Source organism: Podarcis filfolensis (assembly GCF_964270895.1).
Source record: "Podarcis filfolensis genome assembly, chromosome: 15".
NCBI lineage: Eukaryota > Metazoa > Chordata > Lepidosauria > Squamata > Lacertidae > Podarcis > Podarcis filfolensis.
Window position 1 is genome coordinate 2,167,218 of NC_139618.1, and position 24,051 is coordinate 2,191,268.

Here is a 24,051-nt window from a genome sequence, read left to right on the forward strand (position 1 = left end):
TTGACATCTGATGGGAGGGCGTTCCACAGGGCAGGCACCACTACTGAGAAGGCTCTCTGCCTGGTTCCCTGTAACCTCAATTCTCACAGTGAGGGAACCGCCAGAAGGCCCTTGGCACTGGACCTCAATGATCTATACAACACCTGATAATGGCCTTCCAAAAGTGTTTCTCAGATGGTTTGGTTTTTTTGTGTGGCTGGGGATAATTAACACCTGTTACCCTCCCCAAGCCCTTAGGACTGGAGCAAGCTGATTCATCTAGTGCCAGAAATTCTAAATAAATCAGTTTATCCTTCCACTTCTCATCCCCAACAGAGATCTGACCTGGGCACTGGAGCCATTGAAATACTGCTCAGCAAACATGGAGCTTTAGAAATTCTAACCCACAGCTTCAAAATGAATCTTTTGGAAACTTGAAGGCTAGAAACTTGCTTTTCAAACAAACAAACAACCTGAGAATCCGATGACTGAGTCACAGAATACTGCCACGCGTGCCCATCCAGCCTGCTGGGATATACCACCAATGGTGTAAAAGCAGGTTTACCATCAGCCACTAATCTGGTCGCCTATGGTGAGTAAGGACTGCCTGCTAGCGACCAAGGAGGGATGCTTTTGGAAAGTTAAGGTATCGGGTTACTTTCCTTCCAAGTGCATGCTTCCAAATGATGAGCATGGGGATAATATGTGGGCAGACAAGTTTGAATATTACTTGTGATTGGGGGGGGGTGTTATGGTTGAGAAGATGCCTTAATAGCAGGCTGAAGGCATAGGGAGAGCACAATAGCCCACTTGAAAGGGCAATTTCTGCCCTGCGTCACGCCAAAGCCTGTTGTCGAAAAAGGCAGGCTCAAAGGACGCACGCCCATCTCAGTCTCCCCCCGTCCCTGAAGACATTTCCACGGGAGGGCCTCAAGGCCTATTGAGCACGAAGGCGATGACCGCCGTATCCAGGCTACCAGCTCGGTCGCCCCTCGGAGTTGCCATGGACTGCACGTCAGCCGGACGAAGAATGCAGAATGCCAGCAGCGGTCGCTGACTCCCCACAAAAGGGGAAAATGCATTTTAGACACAAATGTTGCTCTTCCTTTATTTCCCCCAAAGAGGGGGGGAAATAAATCAAAAAGCCACAAACAGTAGCAATAGGAGGACTTCAGCAAGGTCACGCCAACCGAGGAAGCTTGTCTAACGCAAGATGAGCCACATTTGCTTATCTGGGGATGGTCCTTTGCTCAGGGGTACAGAACATCTGCTTTGCATACGGACGGGTCTGGGCTCAGTCCCTGCTTGCATCTCCAGACTGAGAAATAGTCTGCCTGGAGCCCTGACGAGCTGCTGCCAGCCAGAGTAGTCAACAGTGAGATCCAGTGTGGTATAGTGGGTTAGCATAGCATGGCAGAATAGGTCCTGGGAGACCAGGGTTCAAATCCCCACTCAACCATGAAGCTCCTTGGGTGGTCTTTGGGGCCAGTCACTGCCTCTCAGCCTAAACTACCTCACAGGGTTGTTGGGATTAAATGGGGGGGGGGGGAGAACCATGTGCGCCATCTTCAGCTCCTTGGAGGAAAAGGGATATACAGGTAAACACAATCAATGAATCAATCACTAAGCTAGATGGACCAATGCTCTGATTCTGTTCCTATTTAAATCAACCCTTTATTAAGACCCATGAGGACTGGAATCTTATTTAGTCTTATTTGCATCAGGGCAGAATGCTGGACTAGAGGGTCTTTTGGCCCACCCTAGGAGGTTTTTAGGGACGCAGGCGGTGCTGTGGGTTAAACCACAGAGCCTAGGACTTGTTGATCAGAAGGTCAGCGGTTCGAATTCCCGCAATGGGGTGAGCTCCCGTTGCTCGGTCCCTGCTCCTGCCAACCTAGCAGTTCAAAAGCACGTCAAAGTGCAAGTAGATAAATAGGTATTGCTCTGGTGGGAAGGTAAGCGGCGTTTCTGTGCGCTGCTCTGGTTCGCCAGAAGCGGCTTAGTCCTGCTGGCCACATGACCCGGAAGCTGTACACCGGCTCCCTCAGCCAGTAAAGCGAGATGAGCGCCGCAACCCCAGAGTCGGCCACGACTGGACCTAATGGTCAGGGGTCTCTTTACCTTTACCTTTACCTTTAGGAGGTTTTTAAGCAGAGGTTGGATGGCCACCAGTCAGGGATGCTTTAGCTGAGATTCCTGCATTGTAGGGGGTTGGACTAGATGATTGGAAAGTCCCTTCCAATCCTACAAATCTATTATTATGCTTATTTTAGGGCAACAACCATGGCTCAGTGCTAGAGAATCTGTTCCAGGTAAAGGAAGGGTGAACTATATAACCCAGCAGGGCTCTACCAGTTGAAAAGCATCTTCCCATTTACCCCATCTCCCCCCCCCCAAATCCCTGTGTACCTCCCACCTCCCGTAAAGGAACATCTGACGCCAAGATTCAATAGAATCGCCTCTTAAATTGGAAATGCCGTTTCCCCACCACCGGCACCCCGGATGGAGATCGGTTTACCAGGAGCACTCTATTCCTGGAATAAATTTCCATCAATCATTCAGCGCAGGCAGTTTTCGACAAAAGCAAGACAAACGGCCAGGCGAGCAGAGCTGTCACCGCTGCGATTCAGATCTCGTTAGAACGAGGGCAGCCGCTCCTCCGCATCAGACCTGGCCAGCGGAAGAGCTCTGTGAGGTGCGGCAGGGAGTTTGGTTACAAACCACGTCCCTCCAAGGCGACTGGAGGATCATTGAAGCCGGTGGTTCGCAAACCATTTGAGGCCATAAACTCATCCCCTGAGGCCCTTACCCTACCCTATCCTAAGCGTCAAATCAAAACAGTGGTTTGCACAACCCATGGAGGAAGATAAGAGAACGATAAAATTCAAAACAGTAATCATTAATTGCACAATTATTCACGATCCATTTAAAACTGTTTAGTTTAATCGAATCAGCAAAATTGAACTTGATCCAGGGAGACCAGCTTTTCAAAGTCTAAGAGTCATTTGCACCTCCCTGCAGCCGCCTTGCCTCTTAGGACCCCCCTAGTTAATCCCACTGCAGGAGGGTGCTATTGCCCACTCTGGGAACTACGGCTCTAAGGCAAAGGGCAGGAGCTGGGCCCCCAAAGTAGCATTTGCCCACTCTCAGCACTTCGCTTAGCTACTTGGTTATTTCCTGGCTGCAGGAACAGGGAAAGTGGTCCAATATCAGTTTCAGTGGGACGGCTGTGGAAAGAGGCCCTGCTCTGCTGGCAGAAGGTCCCCTCAATGTCTCCAGGGAGGGCTGGGAGAGAGAGAGAGACTCCCTGCCTGAAACCTTGGAGGGTTGCTGCCAGCCAGTGTTGGCAACACTGAAATAGACAGGACAAGGTAGCTTCAGAGGAAAGATTTCCTCCCTGCCCAACGGCCGTTCAACAAAAGGAGTAATTCGGAGGAACGGACCTGTACAAAGCCAGCCTGTTTTGCAGGAGTGGCCTGGCCCAGAGGGTTTACTGAAAAGAGAAACAAAACTCCCTTAAGCAGATTGAGGAGTGTGTGATTGTGGCTTCAAAAGGAAAGGAAAGAAACCCACCTGTTTGCTTTTGCAAGCAAAGGGCGGGGGCAGCCGGTTGCTGGACGGAAGCAGGCAGAAAATTCCAGCAAGCGAGTCTGCAATTGCAACAGCGCTCTCTCCCTCTCTCCCCTGCGTCTCTTTTCATGTTCTGCCTAATGAGGTGAGACAGGAGCTGACCCTCCCATGCGCTGGGTTGAGCCATGCTTCTCCCTTTTCATGGAGGGGAAGGCTACCCATGGCCAGAAGCCATGATGGCTCTGTTCTCCCTCTGTCGGAGGCAGTAAATGGGGAATAGCTAGTGGGGAAGACTTGCTGCTGTGGCGCTCAGGTCCCGCTTGGGAGATCCAGGGCTGATAAAAGGAAGTCCTTCTTCAATCAGCACAGAGTTAACCTATGGAACTCTCTCCCACAGGATGTAGCGATGGCCACCAAGCGAAATGCCTTTAAAAGAGAATTAGACCAATTCATGGAGAGGACTATCCACGGCTACTAGCTCCAGTCGGAGGCAGCAATGCTTTCTGAATACCAGCTGCTGGAAACCACAGGAGGGGAAAGTTGCTCTTGTGCTTGAATCCTGCCTTGGGTTGCCCAAAAGAGGCATCTGGTTGGCCACTGTGTGCTGGACTAGGTGGGTCATTGGCCTGATCCTGCAGGTTCTTCTTATGTTCTTATGCAGGGCTCAGTGGACATCAGAGAGGTGGGAACCAGGCAGGAAATTTGTTCCCATAGAAAGTGAGTTAGCCTAGAGCGGCCGGCAAGGGAGAGGAATGGCTCTCTACCCTTTCTGGGCTACAGCAGAGGCGATCTTTCTTTTGATGCTCTATTTCTGCTTGCACTTTCTAGATTCCAGCTGTTTGGCTCACCCTTCAGAAGAAGGCAGTTCAGTTTGACATGGACTAGAAACTTGACTGGCCTGGAACACTCTCCCTATGATCTTTATTTTTTGTTTATTATTTCTTTGAAGGAGCTTGAGGCAGTGTGCATGGTCTGTCCCTGCCTCCTTCTGTTTTTTCTGCAAAACGACCCTGCAAGGCATGTGAGGCTGAGAGAGACATGAGCCTCTAAACGCTGTTGGGACTCCCAGACTGGCCAAGGCTCAGAGGCGATTGCAGCTGGGAGTCCAGCCACATCTGAAGGGTCACAGGATTCCCCTGTCCTCTGCACTAGAAGAGAAATAAAGCCTGAAAGTTTGGCTGCAATCCTCATCTCTCCTGTTCCCTTCTCTATAGCATGTTCTCTTCTCAAGATCACAGGCTTTGTCTTGACTCAGCATTTTTGTTTTTGTTTTTTAAATGCTGAAGTACAAACATTCTGTCCAAAAAGGGGAAAAAAGAAGTGTTTTTCTCCTTATCTAAAATGTCACTTAGGTGCCAAGCAAATAAGTGGGATTTTTGCAAAACAGCTACAAGAGCAGAACCACCAGCGGAAGTGTCTCTGAGAAGGCATCATTGTTGGGGCGCAGTCTGCCCTGCAGAGTTTCACAGTGGCCGGGGCTGCCCTGGCGCTCGACCAAGACACCCTGGGAACCATGAAGGAGAAAACAGGGAAGAGGAACGCAGGCAGCGGCAATGGCCCCTGAAAAGGGATTAGGCAACAGGAATTGGCTCTAGCCTGCAAAGGGGGGCATGGTGTAGTGGTTAGAGTGTTGGACCGGGATATGGGGGACCAGGGTTCAAATCCCAACCGGGCCGTGAAGCTCATTGGGTCACCTTGGCCCAGTCACTGCCTTTCTTGGCCTAAGCTACCTTGCAGGGTTGTTTTTTATGCTATCAATTTCCTTTACCCTTCTGTTTTCATTAGTCAGAATGTGGGGAAATGTTTTCCACGCAACATCTGGAGCATCACTGGACCAAGTTCAGCAGTTCTGCTGAATTAATTAAATAGCTTTAACTGGGTTTTGAAGAAATGTGCAGTCAAAATCAAAACTGAATTTTATTGTGTTATTCTCTTCCTTAGTGAGTTGTGCAAACCGCTGTTCCCAATAATGCTTTTTATAGGAAAGGGGGCACTGGGGAGGCATTTAAGAAACCAAGGGGGTGGTGGACCAAAAACCTTTGGGAACCACTGGGTTAGAGTATGAGGCTAGGTAGGGCCTGGGAGTTCAGGGTTCAAATCCTACACAGAGGCAGGAAGCTCACTGGCTGGACGTGGGCCCTTCATTGCCTCTCTCAGTCTAGCCTACACTACAGGGTTGCAGTGAGGATAAAAAGAAAAGGAGGGAGAAGCACATACACGTTGCCTTCAGCTCCTTGCGGGAAAAGAAAAGGTGGTATGTAAAATGTGAAAAATGTATAAATATACGCAACCACCCACTTTCTTCCAGCAGGGAAAACCTGACACCCCACACAGAGATTCCCGGTGCTTCTATGCAGCTCGAGACCACCACCACCCTGGCAGCCGTCCAAGCCCGCTCCAAACCGTTCAGGCAGAGCTGCAGCCCATGCAAAAACGCAGAGCTGAGCAAACAGGAGACGGGCTGTGTTGTGGCAACGGCGGGCAGGCAACAAGGCAAGGGCAGGCGAGTGCGGAGCCAAGGCCGGCCCGCCAGCCCAGACCCACAGGTGGAGGCCGAGAATAGAATGGGCCGCCTTTACATAAGAGGGGGAAGGAAGACCAGATTTAAGCCAGGGTGTGCGGTTACAGCAGCCAGGGGCACTGTCCTGCAAGGGGGAAGGGCACACGGTTCTGAAGTCCTCCAAACCGAGGTGGTGGCCAGAACGGAGCGAGGACCGGGGGGCTGAGATCTGGCATGCAAAGCCAGAGCCGATCGCTCCCCCACAACACACACACCTGAGCCGGCATAAGCAGAGTTAAGCTTCCCCGGAAACAATCGTCAGGTTTCCTTCCTTAACACACACGGTCAAGTTTCTAGTCCACTTGAAACTAAACATTCTGCAAAAGGGGTGGGCAACACGAAACAAAAAAACTCCCTGCCCTGAGGAACTCGCTCCCACAGGATCCCATCTAGGTGATGGCTTTTGACCCAGATGGCTTTAAGAGAGGATTAAGACAAATTCATGGAGGATGGCTACTAGCTCTGCCTCTGATCAAAGGAAGCACTGCTTCGGAATAGCAGTTGCTGGAAGCCGTAGGAAGGGAGGGAGTGGTCTTGTGTTCGAATCCTGCTTGTGGCTTTCCAACAGGCATCTAGTTGGCCACTGTGAGAACAGGATGCTGGACTCGATGGGGCACTGGCCTGATCCAGCAGGCTCTCCTTACAGTTTTATAATCCATCAAAGGCCAGGGTGAAGAGGTTTAGAAATTGCTTAGTTCAGAGTTTGATGGTGTGTGTGTGTGTGTGTGTGTAGAATACAGTTCTTGCTCTCCTCTGAGAGGGGAACATTTCTGTGCAATTTTAAGGTGCATCTTTGCAGGATAGCAAGTTTGGTAATTTGTCGACTGCGGTAGGGGGTGGGGAGGAAGGGAATGGAGAAAGGGAAATTAAAGCAGGGGGTGGGGTGGGACTCACCAGATTTAATATTAACAGAGAAATGATTGCTCAACACCCCCTGCATTGCTCTCTGGGAGGCAGACCCGAAAAAGCACCAGAGTGCAACCAGTGGGCCCTGCCACAGTTCAGAGGGGCAGGAAGGTGTGGCGGCAGGAAGTGGCAGTAGGGGAAGGAAAAGATACAAAGGTCTCTGGGGCAGGAAAAGGGGGGGGGTGAGAGGAAGATCAGCACCAGGCAGGTGATCGAAGGGGCTTGCCTTCAGTGCCAGTCATCTCCTATGGGCGCCTCTCCCTTGGGAAGAGAACAGTTACGCATGGCAACTCACTCAGAGATGCGACAGGTAGCTTCACAGATTCCACACAGAGCTCCCATTGGAGCCAAAGCAGAACTGCCAGCCCTGAGGAGGGAGCCTGGCTGGAAAAGCAGCACAGTGAGAGCGAGAGAGAGTGGGGAACTGTACAGATGGGCACACTCAGGGTGGGGGTTAGGAACAGCCTACAATTTTGAGAATTACTATTGTTATTTACACTGCCAGGTTTTTTGAGGCTGCAACAAGCATTGCCAAGGGCTTTTAAAGAAGTCTTTGCCTACCTGGTGCCCTCCAGCTGCTTTGGGCTACAACTCTCATCAGCCCCAGCCAGATGGGAGGTGTAGTACAAAGATCCTGGGGGGGGGCACCAGGTTGGCGAAGGTAGAGATGGGCATTTCCCAAAGTACCAAGGCAAGTGCCCCTTGCCACTCTGCATGAGTCATTGCTCTCTGGTCCAATCAGGGATGAGAATTCCCCACACCCAAGTCTGGCAAGATGGGAGCATTCACAAAGAAACCCAAAGGAACAGGCTGCTTTAAAAGTACACCTTCATGAGTACTAGAACCTACCCCAGGCCGAAATTCTTGTCCTGCATGTGACCCGTGGGCTGTGCACTCTCTGCCCCAGTCTTGCATCCATCCAGCTGCCAGAGAGAACAAGAGGCTACTGTCTGCTTCAGCCCACGGAAACACGAAAGCTGTGGCCAGAAAGTCATGCCGGCATTGCTCTCTGCTGCTCAAAGGGACCCGAGTCTCCCTTCCTGTCTTTTTCCTTGCTTCACCCCGTAAGAACATAGGAAGGCCTTGCAGAATCAGGCCAACGGAGCTCATCTGGTCTCACGGCCTGTTTCCACACTGGCCCATTTCGCTTGGGAGAGATTCCTGATGAATTTCACCGCCCGTGCGCTGGCACACAAACACACTCACAGCGCAGTTCTCCAGGATTCTCTCCCCAGCAGCCCCCACGGTTAAGGAGCAGAACTGGCACCCTTTGTCTGCAAAAACTTCCTTCCCAAGTAGAAAACAACTTTTTATCTTCAAACACACCCTCGAGATCTCAGCATCTTGCAATGGGAGAGGATTAACCTCACCAGTATTAAGTAAATCAAAGCACGCACACCGTGTACCTGAAATTTTAGTAAGGAGCAAGCGCTGTTAAGACGGAGAGTGCAGGTTTGGGGTTGTTGTTTTCAGTTCTAACTGCTCAAGGTAGAAAATAAGGCAAGGGAAATTCTTTCTCTCACACTTACCCTAGGGAGCAAATATACACCAAATGACTGGCATTCTCCAGAATTCACCCCAACAGCTGATTTTGCATGACAAAAATGTGTGGGGGGTGGAGCTACTAAGAAGAAAAGTCTTTGCCAACCTGGTGCCCTCCAGAGCTTTTGGACCACAACTTTCATCAGCCCCATAAACAGGGTACCAATGGGACGGACCGCCCCCAGAATCATCTAATATACTGAGATACGCTGCCATGGAACATGGAGGAGCCATTCATGCAACAAGTTGCCTGGAAGTTGTAGCCCACTCTATGGCTTGTGTCGAATGTTAGTTCTACTCAAAAGCAGACTCACTGAAATCAATTAACATGACTGGGTCCATTCATTTCAATAGGCCCAAACGTGGCAGTATAGAACCACATTTCTTTCTTTCTTTTTAATTTTTGCCTATTATGGATTTGGGTTCTAATCGTGTTGGCTTTACTTGGTCCATGTTAGTTATCAGTATTTTCTTTAGAAAAGTTTGATAAACCACTTAATTGGCTCTCTAAGTGATATGCATAGTAAAATTATAGATAGCACACCACACAGCTAACATCCACAAAACTAAAAACGACATAAAATAGCTTGCCATTAAAAACACAGATTAACTATTGGCAAAAACTTTTAAATGACTACAGGTTTGGGCTAACTATATGGCTAGGCAGGCTTGCTGAATTTGTGTGTGTGTGTGTGTGTGTGTGTGTGTGTGTGTGTATTGCACAGGAGCCTATTTTTTAAACAGTTTTAGAAACTCAGATATATAAGCTAATCGCCAAATGGCACTTAAACCTGGGTTACAGGTGCCACAATGGACTGTCTCATCAAATCTGGAATAAAATGGACAAGACATTTCCACAGATTGGCCGGCTGGCTGATGCAGATGTCACTCGCCAAACCTCGCGACAAGGCATCTTCACTTGCTCACAACTGGACCCACACCAGTTGAAAAACACGTCTGGCACCTGGGGAATTTCAAGCACTGTTTTAAAATTGTGATTCACATAAATACCCTGCCCTCAGAGATTTCCTAAATAAATAAATACATATTCTTTATTATGCTGTGAACTGGTGCATCTCAACTCCTAAAAAGCTTCTCTTTGGGCAGACCCATAATTTTGTTCCATTAAAAGGCTGACACAGATATATTTCAGAGTTGACCCCAACCACGTATGTACACACACACACCCAGACAAGCAGGCCAAAGGGAATCTGGACTTATTTGGAGATAACTACCGGTTTCTGACCAGGCAAAGCTCACTAAGCATTAATCTTTTTATGATGGTTGTAAAATTTTAACGTCAGCTGGGAGCAAAACAACAGAAGCACTCTCTGTCTGTCTCTCTCTCTGCGTCTTCCCCAGATGATGTAAGGTGGAGGCAAAACTCAGGAACTCTGTCCAAAGCAAGGTGACCACAAATGGTTGGATAGTGTTCTCGAAGCTACAAACATGAGTCTGACCAAACTGCGGGAGGCAGTGGAAGACAGGAGTGCCTGGCGTGCTCTGGTCCAGGGGGTCACGAAGAGTCGGACACGACTAAACGACCAAACAACAACAACAAATTTTACTCAGAGAAGACCTATTGAAATGGAGGGATCTAAGTTAATCATGTCCATTAATTTCAGTGGGTCTACCCAGAGGATGACCAATATTGGAAAAGTGTGGGGGTAGGTTGGGCAAGATGACCCTTTAGGTCCCTTTCAACTCTACAGTTCTAGAAAAGGCACCCTGAAGGTTGGTTTGGCTGAAAAGCTGCCTAGAAATTTAAGCAGGCATGCATCTGTCTCAACAGGAATACACACACACACACTTCTCTCTTTTTCTCTGGAAGAGAAAAGCAAAATGGCAAGTAGCTTTAAAGATAAAAACCAGAAACCTCCCTTGCTTCACATTTGCTCAGTCACAGCCAAGACTTAAATCCCCACGAAAACCAGCAAAAAGTGCCCCGCTTGGCCACAGTTGATAATCTCAGAAGGGGATGCGGCAAAACCTGTTCCTGATAACCGCAGGAGCTTTAATCTCTCTGTTCCAGGGAAGGAAAGGGTGCGTCTCCCCCACCGCTGGGTGCCTGTAAGCAAGGGATTTGCACTCCCTGTTCCTTCGCTATCAGGACCTCACCAAGTCGCTAGAGAAGAGACACTGCGGAGCTCCCTCCCTCTGCCCTACGGTGCTTCAGCCTCCAGCCGAAGCCAACCTAAGCAGCTGAAAAACCAACCTCATTTTTTAAAAAAGATGACGACGTATGTTAAGTCTAGGTTTAATATCTCCTAAAAGCCAGAATACACTACGTTTGGAACATATCAGATTCTGCCCACTTGCAATTCCCAGGAAGGCCGAGGGAGAACATTGTGGCTGCTAGCTATGGGTAGCCTTAAAGGTAAAGGGACCCCTGACCATTAGGTCCAGTCGTGGCCGACTCTGGGGTTGCGACCCTCATCACGCTTTACTGGCCGAGGGAGCCGGCGTACAGCTTCCGGGTCATGTGGCTCAAGCCGCTTCTGGCGAACCAGAGCAGCGCACGGAAACGCCGTTTACGTTCCTGCCGGAGCGGTACCTATTTATCTACTTGCACTTTGACGTGCTTTTGAACTGCTAGGTTGGCAGGAGCTGGGACCGAGCAATGGGAACCGCCGACCTTCTGATTAGCAAGTCGTAGGCTCTGTGGTTTAACCCACAGCGCCACCCATGTCCCCTTAATTTACCCAATCCCCTTTTGGAAGCCATTCCTGTTGGTGGCCACAGCAACATCGTGGGGGAGCGAATTCCAGAGTTTAACCATGCGTGGGCTGGGCAAAGAAGTTCTTCCTTTCGTCTGTCCCAAACTCCCCACCATTCAGCTTCTGAAGGCAGGCATTCTCAACAAAGCATGGAAGGCAGAACTCTGTTACTATCGCAATGCCTCCTTGATTCAGATCCTGTTCCATTCTACCACCCACAATACCAAGATCCCATCTCTGCAGTCCTGCAGGCGAGGAAACCGCCCAACGAAAAAGCCGGGTCCCCCAGCATCCCGATACCGTAGACTCACAAAGGTGCTGCAACTTACGAGACACCCACACCATCTTCTAGGCAATATACTCTGGTCCACAGTTCAGCCTGCCACCTCCGAAGTTGTGCAGAGGAGTTTATCAAGGAATGGTTGTTATTATTGGTGAGGCTCATTTGGCATCAACACAGTACAAAACCGAGCCTTTAATGTCACCGGCCCAGCCCTACAGAACGCTCTCCGAATAGAGATTCAGCAGGCGCCTTACTACACTGAACTTTGAACCTTTGCTGAGATCTTTTCTTTGCTGCCAGGCTTAGGCAGACAATGCAGACAAATGCTTCCTGTAATAGTTAGCTGGTGATCTACTTTATTTATTTTTTTAAAGACCATGCAGTTTTCTTGCGTGTGTGTGTATATATATATATATATATATATATATATATATATATGTGTGTGTGTGTGTGTGTGTGTATTTGTTGTAAAAGGTTTTGATTTTTTAAAATTAAACTGGGGTACACAGCTACTGTTTATAAAGAAATACAGCGGTACCTTGGTTCTCAAACGCTTTGGTTCCCCAACACCAAAAACCCAAGTAAGTGTTCTGGTTTTCAATTTTTTTTTGGAAGCCGAACATCCGATGTGGCTGTCAGCTATTGTTTCTGGGGCACCTGCAACAATCAGAAGCTGTGCCTTGGTTTTTGAACATTTCAGAAGTCAATTGGACTTCTGGAACAGATTAGGTTTGGTGCTTTTGTTTTTGCTATTTATTTTGCGTTTTTGTTTTTGAGGCTTTTTTGGTGAATTTGCTTTTGTGACTGTGTGGAACCCAGTTCAGCTGATTGATTGATTGATTGATTGACTGTGGAAATCGATAAAGGCCCCCCATCCAAACAACGACTATCATCAATGCAGGTAAGAAAAAATAATAATTTTACTTTTTATCATCTACAATACTGTCTTATTTATTTTATAGTACAGTACATTGATTATTGCTTTCATTTTATGGATCAATGGTCTTGTTAGAAAGTAAAATTCATGTTAAATTGCTGTTTTAGGGGTTGTTTTTAAAAGTCTGGAACGGATTAATCCATTTTGCATTACTTTCTATGGGAAAAAGCGCCTTGGTTTTGGAACGCTTTGGTTTTGGAACGGACTTCCAGAATGGATTAAGTTTGAGTGGAACCAAGGTACCACTATTTCAGTTTGCTTATAGACTGCTTTTCAGCTCCATGGCACCCCGCTAGTACATACAAACATTTAAGAATGTAAGAGCAGCAGCTGGAGTAGGCCAATGTCCCATCTAATCCCGTTCTCACAACCAGATGTGTGTGAGCAACCCACAAGAGCAACTCTTTCCTCCTGCGGTTTCCAGAAACTGGTATTCAGAAGCATTGGTGCCTCCAAACATGGAGGAAGAGCATAGCCATTGAGGATAGCAGCCACTGACGGCCGTCTTCTCCATGAATTTGTCCAACACTGAAGGAGTTCCACAGTTTAACTATGCACTGCATGATGAAAGAATCAAGGTGGCTTGCATGGTTCTCCCCTCCCCCTTTAATCCCCACAACCACCCTGTGAGGTAGGTTAGGCTGAGGGGCAATGGTTGGGCCAAGGTTACCCAGTGAACTTCATGGCCAAGTGAGGATTCGAACCCTGGTCTCGCAGGACCTAGTCCGACACTCTAACCATGGCACCACCATCCCCGGTCTCAAAGAGGCTGTTAGATGCTCTTGTCTGTGAGATGCCAGAAACCAGCGACCGGCTGCTATTGGGAGGCAGGGTAGCAAAGGGCTGGCCTTGAGTTATTGTGTCAGGCAAGCCATCAAAAGAAGGAAGGCTAGCGGCAACTTTGGAGCCCGGAAACACAGCAACTACCGTATTTTCCGTGTATAAGACGCCCCCTATTTTGGGGGACTCCAAATTAAGAAAATGGGGGGAGGGATTGTATCTGTGTATAAGACGACCTCCAATTTTAAACCTGTTTTTTAAAGAAAAAAACTCAGTCTTACACACGGAAAAATACGGTAATTACAACTCATCTGGTACTGGGTTTCTGCAGCAGGATTAAAAAGGGGAGCAATGGCTCAACACTGCACTGCTCCATAAGCCATGTTCGGGGCTGCACCTCGGGAGCTGAGCACCTGCCTTGCGTGCAAAAGCAGTTTCAATCGTCAATGGCATCTCCAGGTATTGCCGTCTGTGTGAAGCTCAGTGCAAAAATACTGAGCTAGATAGTTTTGGTTTGGCACTGTAGAAAGCAGCTTCCTACATTCCTCTTTTGTTCATCCCACGAGGACTGGAATCTTACATTCTTTTTTAGGAGGCAGTGTTGACAATACTGAACTTAAGTATTGTCTGAATTGGTAGACGACGGCTTCCTATGTTGCTGTGTTTTCAGGGCGAGGCCCCAGAGTTGCCAGGTGTGCTTTTGTTTCTTCTCCTCCACTGGGCCTGGGAACTCTTCAACTGCTACAGGGCAGGGAGGAATTCAACACGTGTAGCTTTCCCCCAGCATGGAGTGATGGTGAACGCTGCATCTGTTGAACTGCTGCCTGCACACACAGGTTAAAGGCACGGCAGAGGAAGAGATGGAAGTGAAAGAGCTGGAAATCCAAATTGGATTAGCAGACAAAAATGTGAGAATATGCAGAGTTAGCAAGAACGACAGCAAGATTCCGAGGTGATAGAGATCAAATATTTAATAGAGAGTGGGACATTTACAGAATGCACCTAAAAGAGCACTGTAAAAATCTAAATTCTTTGGCAGGCCTGGATTGACTTCTGCATGAAATAAGAGAATTTTACAAAACCAATACAACTGAAACAACTTAGGAGAGATAAAGGAAAGTGTGTAGTCGAAAATGTAATTTAGGAACCACAATGGGGTGATTGGAAGTCACGTTGGAAATAGTTATGTATGAATCTAAATCTTTTATGGTAATATGGATTGATTTTGGTTGACTTGCTTTGTTTTTAAAATCAATAGAGCATTATAGAAAAAGGGATATATAAGAAAAAAGGGGGGAAAGAAAGAGCTGGAAATCCAGCGGCTGTTAAGAGCATGCATGTCCAAACATTGCCTTTCCTTTCCTTTTGTAAAATGTATATCCTGCTTGATAGTTGAACAAAACAAAACATCAAAGCCGTTAAGGTTTTGGAGCCCAGCAGCATTTTACTTGCTTCTCCTAGGCAATTATCTCAGGAGGCAAGCTTTTTCCGAGAGTGGATGAGCTGTAGTGCCAGAGCCTCAGTTTTGCATGCAGAAGGTCCCAGGTTCAAACCACGGTGGGAGAGAACCCGGTCTAAAATCCTGGAGAGCCGCTGCCAGTCAGTGCAGGCAGTACTGAGCTAGATGAATCCAATGATCTGACTCAGCAGAAGGCAGCTCCCTGTGTTCCAGCAGCTACTGTGGATGTGCTCAGTTTAAGCAACAAAACTTCAGGCGCTCTAGGAAAGGGCTCAGAACACACACACACACACACACACACACACACACACACACACACACGGCAATCTCCCCAGATAGATACCCACTGCTAGTTACTGGCAAATTCACATGCCCACATCCTGCTCCCTGCCCTTCACCCCAAAAACAAAGGGGAAGTAGCAAATTCAGAGACCGGAGCCTGCTGTTCTGCAGAAGGCAGTGTGTAAGAGTGAGCTGGCACACAATAACATCTTGATTTATCCAGTGTTCGAAACTTCCGATGTTCTAGGAGCATTTTGCGACAGGGAATTAGCGTGAGTAGTTTCTGAGCTTTGGGCACAGCACTGCGCCTAAGATTTCAGATTAAAGCTGCAGAGTGGAAGGAAAGGAGGACTTTTTTCTGTTTCCCCACTTCCAGCTACTCTCTGAAGACTGGAGACCCTCTTAAGAATATTAGGGGGGTGGGCAGGAGAAGGACTAGACCATGTGAAAAATGAACAAAATATCTTAGCTGCAGTTCATTCGTTTTCAGCTTTGTAAAAGTGTGCCTAGACATTCCGTTGTGCCCATAACCTCGGTTTAAGGTGCCATTTAGCTCTAGCGTTCACATCTCAGTTTCTAACACTGGATTTATGTCAAACAGCGACTTTTAATAAAGCCGCACTCTTCAACAATAAAGGGGGAAAACTTGTGTTCCTGAGTGACTCATTCCTGCACAGAAGCTCATTCTTTTGGTACGGTATGCCCTACCACATCGTAAGAGCTTGCTCCAAAAGCTAATGTGGATCCTGAACAGCTGAAAAGATGCCGCCTGCAAGAAGCCTGGAAAGTCAAGTCAAGTCCCATGAGGTGCATTTTTAAACTCTAGCTCGTGACGGCAGGGGACTCTTATTTGCTGGAGGTTTTTAAGCAGAGGTCGCCGGGTGGCCATCTGTCAGGGATTCTTTAATAATAAATAATAATAATAATAATAATAATAATAATAATAATAATTTTATTATTTATATCCCGCCCTCCCCAGCTGAAGCCGGGCTCAGGGCGGCTAACAACAATAAAAGTAACACAGCATTCTAAAATCAATTCGTTTTAAAATCAATTCAAAATCAAATTAATGGCAACCATTGGGCTAGAGTTCTGTGAGGATTCCTGCACTGCCGCAGCGAGTTGGGCTAGATGACCCTCAAGATCCCTTCCACCTCTACAATTCTATGATTCGAGCAGATAAGAGAGCCGCCCCCCTCTCTCAGTGGGATCAACAACATTGCCAGGATTTTGAAGGACGGGACCCTAAGACAAGCTCAGCGGCTTTTGGTATTTCTGCCTTTGGGGGCCCATTCACATGGGATGCTGCCCTGGCCCCACCAATGCTCTGTGGCTGTAATAGGTGGCAAAGTTGCTTCCAGAAAGGCTTTCCCCTTAATTCCTGTGCCCAGCTGTGAACCCAGCCTGTAAAGTGGGCTAAGCAAGGGCCAGTTGCTTCTCAGTTTTACATCCCAGCTTCGGCTTCCTCCCCCTCCCTCTGCCGCTTCCATTGCGTCAGACTTTTCAACTGTAACCTCTTTGGGGCAGGGGACCACCTGACCTCGTGCACTCTGTGAAGCCCCGGGCATGCTAAGGGCACACTGATCTTGTCGTCGAAGAAGCCCCCCAAAAAGAATCTGCAGATCCCAGGAGCTCTCATAGAAACACAGCTCAGAACACTTTCTCTGACCTGCATTTGAAAGTTACACATCTCTTGGCCTTCCTTCCACACCCCAGGCACCCTCAAGAGGCCCCTATCTGCAGGAGGGCCTCCCGGGCCTCCCACGCTTGGTAATATGGGGAATGGCCACAGCTCAGTGGCAGAGCCCCTGCCTTGCATGCAGAAGTTCCCAGGTTCAAGCCCCAGAATCTCCAGATAGGGCAGAGAAGCGTTTGAAATTTGCCATGCGCATTTTGCACCTGGCTACTGGCCACCTGCAAGCAAGTGAAGGTGTTTGGGCGCCAGGATGGCATCTGACATCACCATCTAGAGGTGCCTGCCTGGGGATCCTTGGATCTGGACTGTTTTCACACACTAGCAACGCATCCTGTGGGATTCTATCCATTCTATTTTATCTGTACAATCAGAATGAAGTGTAGGAACCCCAAGGTCCTAATGAAAAGCACAACTTTCTAGTTGTTTGGCCCCAAAATAGCAACTGGATGTTCTGTTCTGCCGACTGTATCCCCGGTTTAAGGAGCTATTTAGCACCTGGCTTATATTATTTGAGTTTTTAACACCGAGGCAGAGATTCTCCAATATGTCCTAGGAGCATAGGATCACAGGGAGCAGCCACATACAGAGTCCAGATCATAGGTCCATCTAGCTCAGCTTTGCCATCACTGACTAGCAGCATCTCTTAAGTGTTCCAGGCAGGCTTCTCTCCCAGCTTTACCTGGAGATGCCATTGGGGAATGAACCTGGGGCCTTCTGCACACAAAACAGATGCTCTGCCACTGAGTTGTTATGTCCCTTCCCCAAACTCTGTGCAATCTGACTCAGAATGAGGCCGCTTCCTATGTTCCCAGCACTCAGCAGCGTCAGAAGCAGCAAAGCCACACACAGGAGCATCAGAATGGCCCTGCTGGGTCAGGTCAAGGGGGGTCTGTGAAGTTCAGCTTTCTGCTTTCACGGTGGCCAAGCTGATGCCCCCTCTAGCAGGACTCTCTCCACCTGCAACTTCCAGCAAGTGGTATCCAAAAGCAAGACTCCCACGCCCTGCTTCCTTGCCAAAAACTGGTGCTCCAAGCACCAAGGCTTTGTTTGGGCAGGAAGCCAGTGAACCAGTGGGGTTTTTGCACCAGGGAGCAGTGACAGTGGGGCGGGGGGTGGGGAGAGAAGAGGGAAAGGCGTTAAAAGCCATCCCCACCAAGGCTGGCAACTGCCCAGTTGTTGGTAGGAGACTGCAAGGCCTCTGCAAATGTAAAAGCTCCATTTGCTGACACAGACTTCTTGTGCAGCTATTCCTGGACAGCCGTCTCTGATAGCAGAAGCCCCACCCCCCTTCCCCAGCTGAGAGGGCCGAAGGGTCTGAGAAGGTGCTGAGAAGTGGAAGCCCTGAAAGTAGAGAGCTAGAGGCTAAGAGCGGCAGGGGCAGCCTGAGGTTCTGGGGAAGGGCGTATGCCTTGCCGCAGAACAGGAAAACCACAAAAGCCTCTTATGGAGCCAAGCGTAAAAATGGGGTGGGGGGAAGAAAGATGGTTTACGCTCCCCCCAGCGCAAGAATAAAAAGCAGGGAGCTAAAACAAGACAGCAGGCCGAGCCAAACTCAAGTTGTCTCCAAACCTGCATGTTTGGAATTGGGTTCAGGAACAGACAGCAGAGCATGGTGAACTCACCTGTGGGGGGGGGGGGAATCATCTGAAAACAAGAGTGCAAATTTGGAAGGTTGCAGGGGGTTGGACTAGATGATCCTTTGGCTCCCCTCCAACTCTACAATTCTATTATTCCAATTATTATATCTATTCTGTGGACGTTTTTCTATGAGGCATTTCCCAAGGGGCTAAGAACAGCATACAAGGCTCCCCTTACCCATTTTCACAATAGCAACCCTACTTGCCATAACGGCTGCTGGAGGCAGCAGTGCTTCTGAATACCAGGAGGGGTGAATGCTATTGTACTGGGGTCCCACTTGCAGGTTTCCTATACGCAACTGGTTGGCCACTGTGAGAACAGGATACTGGACTGGATGGGCCCCCTGGGCCTGATCCAGTAGGCTCTTCTTTATGTTCTTAACTGCTTTGTTTGGGGAGGAAACAACAACCCCCAGGCAACTTTTCAAAGTGATGGGGCTGCGGGGGGGGGGAGAGACACCCATCTCTCACAAAAGCTACTTTCCGATGCACACTTCTGCGGCAATAATCCCCCAGTAAGGACAGGGTATCAGAAGGGGCTCCCAGCACAGAGCTGGGTAGCCATACAGGCTGCAGCCCCACACCGCTTGTTGGGTGGCTGAAGCCCATTCCTATACTTGAGAGTTACTCTGAAGCAAAAGCGCTCAGACCAGCAACTCAAACCACCACAAAGCTTGGATTCAAGCTTCGCTCGAAGCTGCCCCTTGCACGTCTTCCCTCTCGCATAGTACAATTGCTCCAAAGTTTGCTAACCTGGGAGCCCTCCAGGTGTTCCGGCCTGCAACTCCGGTCAGCCAGCGCAGAGCTGTAGTCTGAAACATCTGGAGGGCAACAGCTGGGGAGGGCAGGTCCGGGCAAACACAGTTTGCTGAGCTCCCTAAGTTAACTTCCGACCCAAACCCCCTTTTCCTCTCATTTTCTGCGCACGCGCTCGCCCGCTCGCACACCCACCTACCCACCCACCCCTCAGCGCGCACGGATGTTCCTTGGGGCAGGAGCGGCGTCGCAACGGATTAGACCCCCGTTTCCTCTATCCTTTCTGCCCCGCGCCCCCAACAGGAATGGGAGAAATATATCCGAAATAAGCAAAGAGATTCGACTCGCCCGACCAGAGTCTCCTCCTCTGACTCTTTGCTTTACCCGAGATGACTTCCTAAAAAAATTGGCAGCAGAGAAAGGAGAGGAAAAAGGGAGGAAAAGAGCGGGGGGGGGGACTGGACCCAGAGAAATCAAACGGCTTCTGCGCTGCAGTACGCGGAGCCACCGCTGGCGCTGGCAAGGGGACGAGAAAAGTGTATGGGGGGGGCGAGGAGGAAGAGAGAGAGAGAGAGAGAATGTAAGAGTCTCAATCCGTGTCTGGAAAAAGGAGGAAATGACCCCATACATTTGGGGAGGGGGTGCCCAACCATCCTGCTAACTTCCTCCCTAGTAACTGGGGCTGGAGGGGAAGAGAAGCGGCGGCGGCGGTACTCACAGCTGGTTGATGGCGTTCTGGGAGATGACGGCGTCGTCGGAGAAGTAGGGGATCATCTTGGGGGGCCGGCGGCGGCGGCGGCAGAGGGGGCAGGCCGGGGCGGCGGAAGGGGGTCGGCCGCTGCCGCCTGCTCCTCCTCGGCCCCCGCCGCCTTGCTGTCTCCGCCGGAGCCCGCGCAGGGTCATAGGGGGCTGCGGGGTCCCCGCCGGAGAGCGCGGAGCATGGGCGCACCAGGGCGCACGCCGGGGAAGAGAGGAGCGCGGCTGGCTGGCTGGCTGGCAGCGCAAGCAGGAGGCTGGCGAGCTGCTTGCGCTCCGGCGCCGGCAGCGGCTTCTGGCGTGTCCGAGGAGCGCCCGCCCTCCTGGCCTCCCCAAGCCGGCACGGCGCGCAGTGCGCAAGGGCGAGCCGGCCCAACTTCGCCTCTGGGCCGGCCCAGGGGCGGGGCGCGCGGGCGTCCCTTCGCCGGCCACGAGGAGAGGCGGGAGCTGCCCCAGCACCAAGGGCCGGCCGGGGCGCGCCTTGCCTCTCCGCGGCTCCCCAAGGCGGCAGCGGCAGCTCAGCCACGCGGCCTTGGGGACGATGCCGGGGCGTCCGGTCGCCTCCCTCTCCCGTCAGACGGGGGGCAGAGAGGGGCAGCCCGGCTGCGTCGCGCTCTTCCCCGCAGTTGGCAACCGCCTTCCTCTGGGATGTCCGCAAGCATGGCTAGGGTGCAGAGGCGCCGTGCCTTGGAGCCACTGATAGCCTTCACCTCCATGCATTTGTCTCTCTCCCCCCCCCCGCAGCCACTTTTAAAAGCATCCCAAGGTGGCGCGCCCCCCGCCCCCCTATAGAGGACGCCAATATATGTTGACGTCTGGAAACCAAGCCTGATGAGGAACAGCTGGAGTTGCTGGGTATGTTTAGCCTGGAAAAGAGGAGACCGAGAGGAGATATGATGGCCATCTTCAAATATCTCAAGGGCTGTCAGATGGAAGAGGGAACAAGCGTGTTTTCTCCAGTTCCGGAGGGTAGGACTCGAACCCGTGGCTTCCAAGTTATAAGAAAGGAGAGGCCAACTGAACATCAGGAGAAACTTTCTGACAGTAAGGGCTGTTCAAAGTGGAACGGTCTCCCTTGAGACGTGGTGGACTCTCCTTCCTTGGAGATTTTAGAGCAAAGGTTGGATAGGATGCTTAAGTTGTGACTTTCTGTATGCAAGGTGGATGCTCTGCCATCAAGCTGGGGTCCTTCGCCAAAGAAGGTTTCAGGCAGCAAATTCCAGATGGCCATGTACTGTGTGCCTAGGCACCGTCCCGTAACAAAAAGCTTTAGCTCCGTGACAGAACACCCGCTTTGCATGCAGAAAGTCTGAGGTTTCAATCCCTGGCAGCATCTCCTGGTGCAGCTGGGAGAGACCCCCCTGCCTGACACCTTGGAGAGCTGCCACTGCTGCCGGTCAGTGTAGGCAATGCTGAGCTAGGCAGACGAACGGTCTAGCAGCTTCCTTATGCTGTCTGTCCTGAATCTTCCACTCTCTACCTTCTGATTGTAGTTCTTGCCTTCAGGCCCTCCAGCCTCTTGTTCTCACAGCAGCCAACCAAGGACCATGGGAAACACTCAAGCAGGACCTGGGTGCAAGAGCCACTCTCCCAACCTGTGGTCTCCATCAACTGGCATTCAGAAGCATTGCCGCTTCCCACCATGAAGGCAGAGCACAGCCACCTGTCGCCCTCTCCTCCATGAATTTCTTTTAGGAGAAAAGCAGGAAAGCTAGGGACCTCCAGATGTCATGGGGAGAACACAGAAAATAGACTTGGAAGGCACCACAAAGATCATCTAGTCCGGTGTTTCCCAACCTTGGGTCTCCAGCTGCTTTTGGACTACAACTCCCATCTTCCCTAGCTGGCAAGACCAGTGGTCAGGGATTGATGGGAATTGCAGTCTGAAACCAGGAGACCAAAGGTTGGAAAACATTGATCTAGTCCAGCCCCTTGCAATGCAGGAATCTTTTGCCCAACCTGGGGCTTGAACCCACGAGCCAGAGATTATGAGTCTCACACTCGTTGTTGTACTTCACCTCCCAGCTGGGCCCAGGACAGATGTCAAGCAACATCTGAGTTCCATGCCCTGCTCTAAGAAATGACATTTTGTAGTGCCTAGGAGAGATGGAGAGGTGTCTCTGCTTAAAAAGAGGCATCCCCTCTTGAGAGAGGGAGGAATGTCTCTTGGAGCAGGGATGGGGACGTGGAACCTCATCAGGGTCAACAGTTATGGGACCTGGATAGTTGGAGGGTGGCATACTCCACTTCTAATGCCCATCAGCATCCTTGACCCATTGGGATGTTTTGCTTCTCAATATTCTCTGGTTGGCCTCTGTTATTTTCTCCTACCAATAGAGAACCTACAAAAGGACTATATGGGCTCTTAAAGGCAAAGGTAAAGGGACCCCTGACCGTTAAGTCCAGTCGTGGCCGACTCTGGGGTTGCGGCACTCATCTCGCTTTACTGGCCGAGGGAGCCGGCGTACAGCTTCCGGGTCATGTGGCCAGCATGACTAAGCCGCTTCTGGAGAACCAGAGCAGCGCACGGAAACACCATTTACCTTCCCGCCGGAGCGGTACCTATTTATCTACTTGCACTTTGATGTGCTTTCGAACTGCTAGGTTGGCAGGAGCAGGGACTGAGCAACGGGAACTCACCCCATCGCGGGGATTCAAACCGCCGACCTTCTGATCAGCAAGTCCTAGGCTCTGTGGTTTAACCCACAGGGCCACCCGCGTCCAATGTGGGCTCTTAGGTGCCCTATAAGGGAAAATGAGCAGTTTTTTACTTGTAACATGGGAGTTGGTGCCTGACCACACCTGGGCAGCCCTCCAGGTTCCCCAACCCTGCCTTCAGGTGTGCCTATAAAAAGCAGCTGCCCTCCCCGCCCCTGTTTCAAACACTGAACTCAGAGGGCAGTTCTGTGTGTCACACAGCTGGGGAAAGTAAAGAGGCCTTTTGTCTGCTTTTTAATTAATTTATTTATTTAAAAAACAGGTTTTATTATGACCCACGGCAAAAAGGATGGGCTGTGCAGAGGAGCTCACAGATGCTGCACTAAAGCCCCTGTCAAAGCATTCAGAAGCCATTAGCGGCTTGCGCATGATGGGCTCGTGCGGAGGAAAGCTCGTGCCACAAAAACCAGGGAGGGGGTTGCAAAGAAGTGAGAGAGAGAGAGAGAGAGAGAGAGAGAGAGAGAAAGAAAGAAAGAAAGAAAGAAAGAAAGAAAGAAAGAAAGAAAGAAAGAAACTACACTTACACCATATCTTTAAAGCACAATGATGCCACTTTAAGCAGACACAGCTTCCCCCAAAGAATCCTGGGAAGTGTAGTCTGTGAAGGGTGCGGAGTGTTTCCTCAAAGAGAGCTACAATTCACAGAGTGGTTTAACAATCAATTCCTTTCCACAGGGAGCTCCAGGAATTGTAGTTGTATGAGGGGGGAATAGGCATTATCTCCTGCCAACTCTCAACACCCTGAATCCAGCTCCCAGGATTCTTTAGGGGAAGCCATGACTGTTTGAAGTGGCATCAGAGTGCTTTAATGTATGGTACAAACCAGGCCAGAGAGACTTTTGCCAGCTTGGTAGGGGCTGCAGTAATGATGAAATGAGCGGGATGATGCTTCCTAGCTTTATTTCAGGTATGGGGAAGCTCTTGCAGGACCCCCAGCACCCGTCATCCCCAGCAGCCAGCAGGGCCAATGATCAGGGATGGGAGGAGGTGGAGACCACCAACACCTGGAAGGCAGAGGCGACCCTAGGCTCCCTTGCACCCTTGGCAAGGAGATGTATCAGCACCTCCAAAGGCAGGAGAGACCATGGACCAGAAACTTTAAAAGTTTCCTTGTCATTGCCTTTTGCGCTCCACCATGCTTCAGTTTGTATTAAATGCTTAGCATTTCTGCAGAGCAGAGGGTAAAGGTAAAGGGACCCCTGACCGTTAGGTCCAGTCATGGCCGACTCTGGGGTTGCGGCGCTCATCTCGCTTTACTGACAGAGGGAGCCAGCATACAGCTTCCGGGTCATGTGGCCAGCATGACTAAACCGCTTCTGGTGAACCAGAGCAGCGCATGGAAACGCCATTTACCTTTCCGCCGGAGCGGTACCTATTTATCTACTTGCACTCTGACATGCTTTTGAACTGCTAGGTTGGCAGGAGCAGGAACTGAGCAACGGGAGCTCACCACGTCGCAGGGATTCGAACCGC

General features: G+C 50.1%; 1 protein-coding gene and 1 long non-coding RNA gene across 7 annotated transcripts in view; one reads left to right on the forward strand and one right to left on the reverse strand.

Moving 5' to 3' along the window:
• The window catches only part of SSH2 (slingshot protein phosphatase 2), a 122,568-nt gene that overhangs the window by 46,471 nt on the left and 52,046 nt on the right, over positions 1–24,051 (reverse strand). Inside the window, exon 1 of one of the 6 annotated variants that reach the window (XM_083587414.1) lies at positions 19,823–20,212. The exons of 4 other annotated variants lie outside the window; for them this stretch is intronic. In XM_083587414.1, the coding sequence (XP_083443540.1) occupies positions 19,823–20,007 (185 nt within the window). In that variant the 5' untranslated portion in view covers positions 20,008–20,212. Of the gene's footprint in view, positions 1–19,822; positions 20,213–24,051 lie in introns of those variants that run through there. One more of the 6 variants, XM_083587415.1, reaches the window with a different exon arrangement.
• The window catches only part of LOC310750210, a 185,299-nt gene that overhangs the window by 21,536 nt on the left and 139,712 nt on the right, over positions 1–24,051 (forward strand). The window contains exons 2-3 of the long non-coding RNA XR_014541972.1: positions 316–571; positions 3,947–5,351. This is a non-coding gene — a long non-coding RNA (uncharacterized lncRNA). The remainder of the gene's footprint in view (positions 1–315; positions 572–3,946; positions 5,352–24,051) is intronic.